Raw genomic sequence first — 9491 nt, forward strand, 5'->3', positions numbered from 1 at the left:
GTTAGGCAAGAGGACAAGTTTGCCAGGTCTGCCTGGTGTGTTCACTCAAGTAAATCAGTTTCTCAACCATTAAACTAAAAATTTAAAAGGTCATTGTTAAAAATCATTCAAGGAGTTGGTTGATTTTGATTGAATAAATTCCAAACCCTTTGTCCAACTTAAAATGTGAGCATTCAGTGAGTAATAAAACATCTGAAATCTGATTACAATCTGTTGAAATGTCTGCTTTTTATTAGTATTATATTACATGTAGTTAAAGTACTATGCTTATAACGGAACAAAATGCTTCTACATTCACTCTTGTTTAGCTTATCATTGAGATTCAGCACATTTCCTCATACAAAAAATAAAATAACGAAAATACAAAAATAGAAAATGCAATGCGCTATAGACATACAAAATGTAAAAGATTAAAATAATCACACTGTAGTCAAACACTTAAAATTAACTGTTAGTTCTTTACGATGCCAAAAAAAAAATCCATGCTAGCGGTCTTTAGCAGAGCGCAGGTCTGTGGTGACCGGGTCGTGCTGGATGGTTTGGTGCAGCATGAGGGCCAGCAAACCTGCGCGGTTTGTCATGGCCGCCCGTAGGTTCCTCTCCTGCTCAAACAGCTCGTCCAGTTTGTACCACTATGGACACAAAGGTGCATCAACAGAGATGGGAAACATGACTCACCTTCACTAGCAAGATAGTCAGGAAAAACAAAATGTAAAATGTGTGTGAGCTATTACAGTATTTGTAGTTGTGTACTTCACAGAGGGTTGTCGACAAGAAAGCTAACTGCGATCTTCACGTACCACTCGCACTCTTTCCAGGTCCACCTCAGCGCGGCGGAGCTTTTCCCAGCAGTAGTGTTTGTTGCACTTCCTCTTGGAGACCCGGCAGAACTCGCCCGTGGGCTCAAAGACGTCTTTGACCAGAGGGCAGCCGCACACCTCGTCTGTCGCCACCTGGACGATACGCTCACGCAACGTCAAAAAGATGTCAATTGTCATCCTGAACATCATATTGGGCGAAGGAATTAGAAGCGAGTCACACCTTTGGATCCCTGGAATGTTCCGGACACAACACCTGAAGCCGTTTGCAGTAGGTTTTGCTCTGAGGGTTGTAGACGTCGCAAAACAGGCGCGTGGCTCTTTGTGAAACACATAACATGCAATATTTTATAAGTGTTGCACGGCAAATGATATACTAATATGAGAGCAAAAGTTACCCTTCGATTCGTGTGGGATACATGGATCCAAATGAAGTCTGACTCTCATACTGTTGGGACACAGGTGAACATGAATCCGAGCGCCAAATTGACAGAGGTGGCGTTTGACTCTGACCTTGGCGTAGCACCTCTCCATGTGTCTCAGTGCCACCTTGGGGTTGACGGGATGGCTGCAGGACACGCAGAAGATTTGAAGGTCCGTGTCGTCGCCGTCACCCTCGTTGGCCTGCGTGCGCACAAACACGCCGCGTGAAATATTTTATTTCATCATTTTGTAAAGGCAGCGGAGACAGCATTCGCCACCAAAACGGCAAGGCTAGACTTTGGTTTACCTCCTCATCATGCTGAATCTGGTGAAGTTTGGAGTTGGCGATGATGTCTTCCAGTTCGTGGAATCGCTTTTCCATCATAGTGAGGCGCAGCCTGGTAGCCTGCTGGTCCTTTCGGATTCGCTCCAGCTGCTTGCGCCCCATCTCCTCGGCGATGCAGGGGCTCTGCTGCCACTGCTGGATCCTCTGGGGGACAATCTCGTAGATACGGCTGAGGAAACCATGTTTCGTCATTATCAAAAAGTATTACGTATTATAGGTAGTAATATTGCATATAGGCATGGGTGTTATCAAGCGTGAACCCATTTTTTTGCCCGTACGGGTGGGATCTGGGTTTGGTAATCTTTCCCTCAAAATATGATTCGATTCATACATCGGTTCACAGTCTATGGTCCGATTCAGGGACGATTATTAAACCATTACGTACATGTTAATGTTGACATAATACATGTTATAAACTCAAATAAAATTCCTGCCTCGTGAACGCCACAAATTTGTCTATGCTACCTACCCATTAGAATATCTGCAGGATCAGTAAACCAATTTACAGACATTACTGATCATTCCTGATTCAAATTGTATCAATTGCATAATTCTGGATACCTCGTGAAAAAATATCAACAAACTATGGCATTTCATCAGGATTTCGATCTATGGTCACAACCATGCTTGCCAGTAGCGTGTGACATGAAGCACGACTCACTTGGCAGCGAGCTTCATGCCGCAGTCCTCAGAGCAGTACTTTGAGGCGGTCCTGGCTGCTTGGACGCAACCCGGTCCAAGACATTGGCGCAGAGTGCTGCCGAGCTCCTTGGCCTCAGTTTCTCCTCCATCGCCTCCTCCCCCAGCTCCTCCTCGCCTTTCGCTGTGCCGCATGCGCCCCCTGTGTCGCTGCTTCGTCTTGTGACGTCGCACCTCCTCTTTGGGGGTGGAGAGGGATTTCTATGGATGATGAATTCTTCAATTATACATGTGGTAGAAGAGATCGGGTCGGATATCCCACTTGTCATAACTCGACCACCAGGGGGCAGTTTGCGCTGTATCAGTATAGCAGAGTTTAGAATTGTGGCAATAAGAATATGGACATCTTTCCTGTGATGTCACAACACTTTGCAAGAAGAGGTAATTACTGTTTCCTCAACTCAAATGCTTCAGTCTGTTTTTCATTGTTTTTTACACAGTAGCTTTCCTTAGTGTTACTGTTAAAATGTCTGAGGACAACATGACACGTAACATAATTTTAAATTATTAAGTGGTGTGTGTACATATGTTTACTGAGCTGATAGCCGCAATTCCACCCCATTGGAAAATATCTTTGCATTTTGTATTCATTTTCAAACATATTTCATACAAGCTTGGTATAACTTCATAATTTTTAAAGGATTTAGGGCGTAGTATTAAAGATCATCGAATGTATTATGCTAATTTAATATAAAATATACTTCGACTAACTAAAAATCAAGTTACAAAACCACTTTTGGAAACAATGAATTTCGTTCACAGGAGTACCGCTATATTGTAAGAATAAACATAAACCATAGAGATATGAATAAATGGGTGTGCATGGTTGATAGTTTCCTTGTCCCCTGTAATTGGCTGGCAACCAATTTAGGGTGTACTCGGCCTACTGCCCGTTGTTGGCTAGAATAGCCTCCAGCCCCCCAGATTCCAGATATTCCAAATATACTCACTTTCTTCTCTGGCTTCTTCTCTCGTCTTTTCACATGTTTCACCTTCACGGCTTTCTTTCTCAGCGACTCGTCCTCCTCCTCTTCCTCCTGCTCGCTGTGCCAAATCTGCAACGGAAAGACGGGTCACAGGAAGCATCAATCGTGGCATCCTAACAAACTGGGACCACCCACTGACCAGGTCGCTGAATCCAGCAGCTTTGTACTGCTGGTAGAGTTCCAGCTCGCTTTCACTGAACACTTCTTCCTCCTCTTCCTCGTCCGTGAAATTCCCACCGTCGTTCCTGTGGGCCCGTCGTCCCTTCGCTCCGCGGCGAATCACTTCTTCGTCGTCTCTGTTGCGAAGCATCTTCTGCTCCACACCTCGAACATGCCACTTCTTATGCAACAAAGTCATCAGTTACCCAAGTGTGAAAACGTGGCCTCTACAGACAACGAATGCGATCGCTCACCCGTGCACGGAACTGACACTGCCTCAGCCGACACTTCTGACGGATCTTGTTGGGTCCTCCAAATTTCTTCATGTCTTTGCAAAAGTCGCAGGTGGAGCAGTCTTGCGTCCTCAAACAAGCCTCGCACTCGCCGCACATTCGAGCGGAACGTTTGATTTGCTGGGCAATGCAAATAAGCGAGACAGATGAGTAGTATTGTCAACGGTGCAATGTACTTTTTCAAATTTTTCCAGTCACCTGTGCGCTGCGCCTGCTGTCGCTCATGGCATGCGGAGGTGAGCTATCATCCTCCTCCAATTCCACTGACTTTGCCTTCTTCTGACGGTATTTAATCGCCAGAGACGGATCACCTTCTGAAATGGACAAGAGTGAACATGCTGTATGCGCTCATGTTGATGCTTTTTGATGCGAGTTAACAAATAAGCACGTGTCTGTTTGTGTGACATGATTCAACTAATTAGCTAGCATCGATCAATAGATGTCCAATCCATTTAGACCGCGAGATCAAATGGATTCGATGTATATCGCCATCAATGTCAGTGTACAGTGACTGTAAATATAGACAAAACCCAAAAAGAGCATTCACCTCGACAGGATGGACAGAACCAGACCCGGATGGCTTTGGCTGCTTTCTCTGACACACCCACACAGTTACCATGAAACCACTCGGCACAGCCATCGCAGCCTCTGATTGGATGAAAAAGCACATGGCTTACAGGTGTGAATAATTTTGAGAGCATAGATGGGGTGTGTTACATCATGAAGCAGTTGATATCAGGTCTCCTACAGATACAATAGACAGGCCCCCTTGGTTTTTCCATGGTCCCACCACCTCTGTCCACGTCCTTGCCCAAAGGAAGATGGGATGCCTCATCTGCCTACAAGACAAATTGAGAATTACGTAACTCTTCGGCATCAAATTGTGTTTGGAAAATAACCTAAGCACTGATCTTAAATCCTTTGACATGTCATTTTATGGACAATTAGTCTTGCAATGTTCGCTATCCAATTGTCTACAACTCATAATCTTATTTTTTTCTATTCGGCAAAGATTCTGCTGGTAGGTTTTTTTTTCTTTTGTCCCTCGCCTACTGCCCGTAGTTGGGTGAGATAGGCTCCAGCACCCCCGGCGATCCTTGCGAGGCTAAGCTAAGCTTATTTTTTCTTTGCAGTTCATGAGTACTTTTGGCATTCTGAGAAAATGGTAGACAGATGTGAAGAACAAACGAATGTTGGCGAATGTGCGAGACAGAATGAAGGGAAAAAAGGCGTCGGCGCTTAGCAGCCGCCATTGCTTTTTTGACGTGGTCATTTTTCTTTCTTCTACGAAGGGCCAAGACTCACCATCACTTGCCAAGAAAGCCAAAAGTCGCCTTTTTATGTTCCAAATACGTTAAATGGCTTCTCTTTGTCAGACTACATCCTCCCGTCCAGTTCTTCCCCATCACAACAACACAGGAGCATCTTCAATTTGTTTTCTTCTTCTTTTCCTTGGCTGCTCTGTCTGAGTGGCAGCGACATCTCCAGGTGGCAAAGAGAATCACAACCGACGCTTCTCTCTTCTCCGTCTGGGGAATATATTACATATAGAAATGTCATTTTTCTTTTCTTTCTTGCCGATCGATACGATTGCTTATTCCCCACGTAATTGTTATTTTTTTGTACTGACAAGCTCGCGTGTCAACAATGCCTTTCTTTTTTGATCATGTTATCTTAAACTTTCAGTGGTCAAAAGTCACTTAAGACCTTTCATATTATTATTTTAGGAAAAGTGTATACATATTCGGTCATTAAAATTCTAATCTACATTATTGTATTATCATACTTTTTGTCTGTAATGCATTTTTAAAATCATCATTCGTTACAGCGTTAAAAACCCAAAACGGTCATGAAGATTCATTCAAATTCAGCAATTTTATTATTCTGCGATATCATTTAAAAACTCTCAATACTAAAACACAAATTTTGCCCACTCCTTGTCTCCACTCAATTATCAACATGACAATGTTCAATTACACACACTGTCAATTTCTTTCTCTCTCTCTCTTTTACACTTCATATAAAAAGCAGTTGTTGTTGTGACGCACGTGTAAAGGGGGTGGGCATTCACAAGGATGCAAATATACGACCACCCTTTCAATTTGAAAAAGTGCCCCAGACTCAAAGACACAGTCAGGTCAAGCAGTAAACTGTGAGCAGAGGCTTCAGGTGGGTTTTTAGGCCAATATTCTAACAGCATTTCATGTGCTAACCTTCTAACAAATTGTCATTGTGGTTTATTTATCCGACATTTGGACTTGTAATTATGTATTATAGTTAGAATGTCATCTCAGTGTAAAATAATTATGTTGACCTTATTCAAAGGGGTTAAAACTGAGTTTAAACTTGATTACGTTTCTTAATGACTTAGCACATTTTGTTAAATTTTACTGATTAGGCCATTTTTATTTGGAAAGAATCTGAATTTTTCTCTCATAGGCCAGGATGCACACGATGAAATGTCAACAGTCCACACCTGGAAGCCAACCTACTGAATTCCCTGACCAAATAGTAGAGTGTATCTCCATGCAGCCAACATCTGGTGGAGCACACCTTCTCCAAATTGCAGATGACGTTAGCACAAGTATGCGTAAAAATAGCTAACGGTGCTAACCTTATTTACTGATATTGCCTGTGTCGTCACCTGTAGGGCAGGGTGGCACTCCAGAAACTCAAAAACGAGCAGACAACACCCATATCATCACTGAGGTTACCTCAGACGTGGAGAGCATGCCAGTAGTTTCTCCCCCTTCCCCAGCGTGCAACAATAAGAACCATCTCTATTCCAGCAAAAAAAAAAACACCTTCAAGGCAGATGCTGCCCTCATTAATGATGTGGCAGGAGACGGTACATATAATAAGAAAGGTTATGTGGCACGATTTCTGCTGGTGACATTATGATTGTGAGTGTGGATGGACGTTTGTCTCTCTGCCCTCCCTATGGCTGACTGGCGACCAGTCTAGGGTGTGGTCTGCCTTTGGGTATTCACTGAACCCTAATTTCTGGTTTGTCAGTGGTTTACATATGGCACCCGCACCATTGGTGTGCGAATTTGTAAGAGAATAGGTGCTAATGTAAAGCGCTTTGGGCATGCTAAAAATAATAATAATCGACACTTAAAATAATTGAACTTTGAATTGACTGGTCGACATATTCCAGGAGGTGTCATACAGACAGAAAGATCAACACACACACACACGCACCCATTGCCCTGATTAGCAGGACACTTTAAACATGAACCTTATCTCTATTGAACATAAGCACCCGAAAAAACACAGAGAAACACCCTGACCGAGGAATCATGTTTTTAAAGTCTCCTCTTTTCTAAATAACAAAAATTATGTATGCTGAAAAAGACTGTTGCCTTCAACAACCCTGCCTTTTCTTAAACGATTGATACATTGATACACATTTTTCATCTTTTGCTCAATGGATTAAAATATGCATAATATAATATACAAAATCTTCCATGTGTGTTTTTCTTTTAATTAGATGCAAATGAAGTAGAGAACATTAATTAAAAATGATATTTAAAAACGAATAATATAGGCTGCTTTGATTTGGATAGTCACCACTTTGTGATAATAGGGATTCAAGGCTTACGGATGTGTACGCGTCGATTGTCAGAGCCTGATATTTATCTTTTTTTGTATCAGGGCTGATAAAATAATTGTGGACTTTTTTTCTGTTAGTTTGAGTAAGCTTTTAAATGACTTATCCTTACAAGGGTCATGGGGGAGCTGGAGCCTATAGCAAACTGTGGGCAGTCAGTGGGCGACACCCTGTGTGATCTCAGAACTGAATCACTAGTGCTTATTTCATGTAAATAGGGGATTTTCAATTTGAGAACTGAATGGTTAAGGTTGTGTTTGTGCAACTAAACACAAGGTACAATTGTATTTAAAACTGCACTGCAATTGACATGTCCAGATGGGTCAGAAGGTTTGAATGTTTACCTCCACCAATGAATGAGTTAAGCAGAGTTTAAATGTCCATTTTCACAGGTTTTAGAACCACTGCACTTGGATGTGACATTTTTTTCATTTGCATTACCGAACACTCTTGTTCCCTCCACAGACTGTGGTACTCACTGCCTACTGGCGTGCCTATTCTGCGAGCTACAATCCATCTGCTGGACGGCGGAGAGATGCGTGACATGTGGAGGGCGCATGTCCAGTTGTTGCTGGTTCATAGAAAGTTGCTGCTGGTTCTGCTGCTGTTGCTGGGACGAGGCGTGCACCATCTCGCTGGATTGTGGTATATTGGAGGAGTGCTGCAGCTCTGCAGACTGCTTGGAGATTTGTCTGGAGTGTTGCGCAATATGTTTCCCTTCCTAGACAGGCCAATCAAAAGGACTGCCGGATGAGATGATTCAAAATTTACTTTCATTTCTCATTGGAAGACATCTCAATAGCAGCCAATGAGTTATATTATGTATTGTTGGTTGTATTTTTTCATTATCGGTTTGACAAATGATGAATATGTGTCTTGGCACTTTACTAGAGCAGTACATACTATGTACACTATTGCTCGTATAAAATAGGTTTGAAGTCATTAAACGCAACCCATATTTATATGTATGCCACACTGTAATATAAGGAAAATTGTCATTTCTGTGGTGAAAAATAAAGGAAAGCTGGCTCTTGGGATGTGTAATGTCTCCTGGCTGGCCTTGAGAAGCGGCTGGGGAGGGGGATGTCCGGGATTCCCTGCTAAAGCGGCTGTACCCACACCCTGACCTCGGATATGCGGGAGCAAATTTATGGATTAAGGATTTATAGTGCTCCTCATAGTCCAAAAATTACCATAAGTGATTAATTGGCACTAAGTCCATTGTTTGTCTGCTACATGTGCCCTTTTGGAATTCACCCTAGTATGATTGACAGCTCAAGACGGAGCCCTGCTTGATGAGGAAGCCTGTATGTTACGTGTTAGTTTAATATCCAAACAGGAAGTAATGGAAAATAGGTGAGCTGATCTTTGAGCCCAGATGACCACTCTTATTTGTTTTTCGTGTTTTACAGCTCTTCTTTTTTTAAATTACATTTTAATATTTCTTAATACATTCCTTTTTACTTTACTTTGTACTTTATACTTTTTACTTTAATGTTTTTACAACTTTCTTTGTTCTGTTAGCCTGGCTTCTTTCCGCTACTTCTTTTTTGGAACCATTCAGCCATGCCTTCGCTGTCGTACACATGGGTCTAGCTGTTACAATACGCAGCAGAAGGAGCAACACCTCAATGCCGCTGGAAATTCGGAGCTGGACATAAGTGCCGGGAGAAGAAGCGACGCTTCAGACCAACCATACCATCATGGGATACGATGGAAGAGCTGTCGGAGCTTACCAGGCCGGAAACGGAGTCGAGGGGTTTTACTCTGCTACTGTTGATTCTTCAGCTCCAGACTACTGAGGAACTGTGCGGATAAGCTTGGAAGAGTGACTCTGCATATTCTCTACCTCGGTCACAGTCTGCAGAAGTTCCCCATCTTGTGGAAGACTTCCTGTGTGTGGTTCCAGTTTTATCCAACTCTACAACGTATTTTTCTTGAGTCTGTATCCGTTTTTGCTACTGCAACCAAGATGGCGCTGCTCAATTGGCAGCCGGTGGCAGTAGCTCTTGCTCGTTTTGAGTTTGTGCTGCTTTTCTGTCTTAATGATTAATGATTTGATTTGGTGAATCTTAATGATCCCATATACTTTGCTTTGCACTTTGTGCTTTTGCTTTGTTGCCAAATGGCGATTTTATATATATATATGACTTG

General features: G+C 42.6%; 1 protein-coding gene and 1 long non-coding RNA gene across 3 annotated transcripts; one reads left to right on the forward strand and one right to left on the reverse strand.

Annotated features, from left to right (window-relative positions):
• Positions 1 to 203: 203 nt before the first annotated feature.
• On the reverse strand, positions 204 to 5217 carry cxxc1a (CXXC finger protein 1a). Of its 2 annotated transcripts, none has more exons than XM_077614742.1 (14): positions 5030 to 5217; positions 4442 to 4563; positions 4272 to 4372; positions 3923 to 4038; positions 3686 to 3844; positions 3412 to 3609; positions 3237 to 3341; positions 2249 to 2487; positions 1549 to 1756; positions 1332 to 1442; positions 1217 to 1266; positions 1042 to 1138; positions 801 to 953; positions 204 to 632 (listed from the first exon to the last, which is right to left on the reverse strand). In XM_077614742.1, the coding sequence occupies exons 1-14, from the start codon at positions 5030 to 5032 to the stop codon at positions 486 to 488; spliced, it is 1809 nt and encodes a 602-aa protein (XP_077470868.1). In that variant the 5' UTR covers positions 5033 to 5217; the 3' UTR covers positions 204 to 485. The 2 variants fall into 2 exon arrangements, with proteins under 2 accessions (XP_077470868.1, XP_077470858.1); XM_077614732.1 differs by having other exon boundaries at positions 3412 to 3612; positions 5030 to 5216.
• Positions 5218 to 5840: 623 nt separating this feature from the next.
• LOC144064122 (uncharacterized) lies at positions 5841 to 7008 on the forward strand. Its single transcript, XR_013299837.1, has 3 exons — positions 5841 to 5893; positions 6164 to 6308; positions 6375 to 7008. It is a non-coding gene; the product is annotated as an uncharacterized LOC144064122 (long non-coding RNA).
• The last annotated feature ends 2483 nt before the right edge of the window (positions 7009 to 9491 follow it).

This window comes from Stigmatopora argus, chromosome 1 (assembly GCF_051989625.1).
Source record: "Stigmatopora argus isolate UIUO_Sarg chromosome 1, RoL_Sarg_1.0, whole genome shotgun sequence".
Taxonomy (NCBI): domain Eukaryota; kingdom Metazoa; phylum Chordata; class Actinopteri; order Syngnathiformes; family Syngnathidae; genus Stigmatopora; species Stigmatopora argus.

What these genes read in the sequence shown, in the direction of transcription:
- cxxc1a (XM_077614732.1), bottom strand. An exon ending in CTGCTGGATTCAGCGACCTG is followed by an intron (nt 3,342 to 3,411) that starts GTCAGTGGGTGG and finishes TTTCCGTTGCAG; the next exon opens with ATTTGGCACAGCGAGCAGGA. An exon ending in TATCCCACACGAATCGAAGG is followed by an intron (nt 1,139 to 1,216) that starts GTAACTTTTGCT and finishes TGTTTCACAAAG; the next exon opens with AGCCACGCGCCTGTTTTGCG.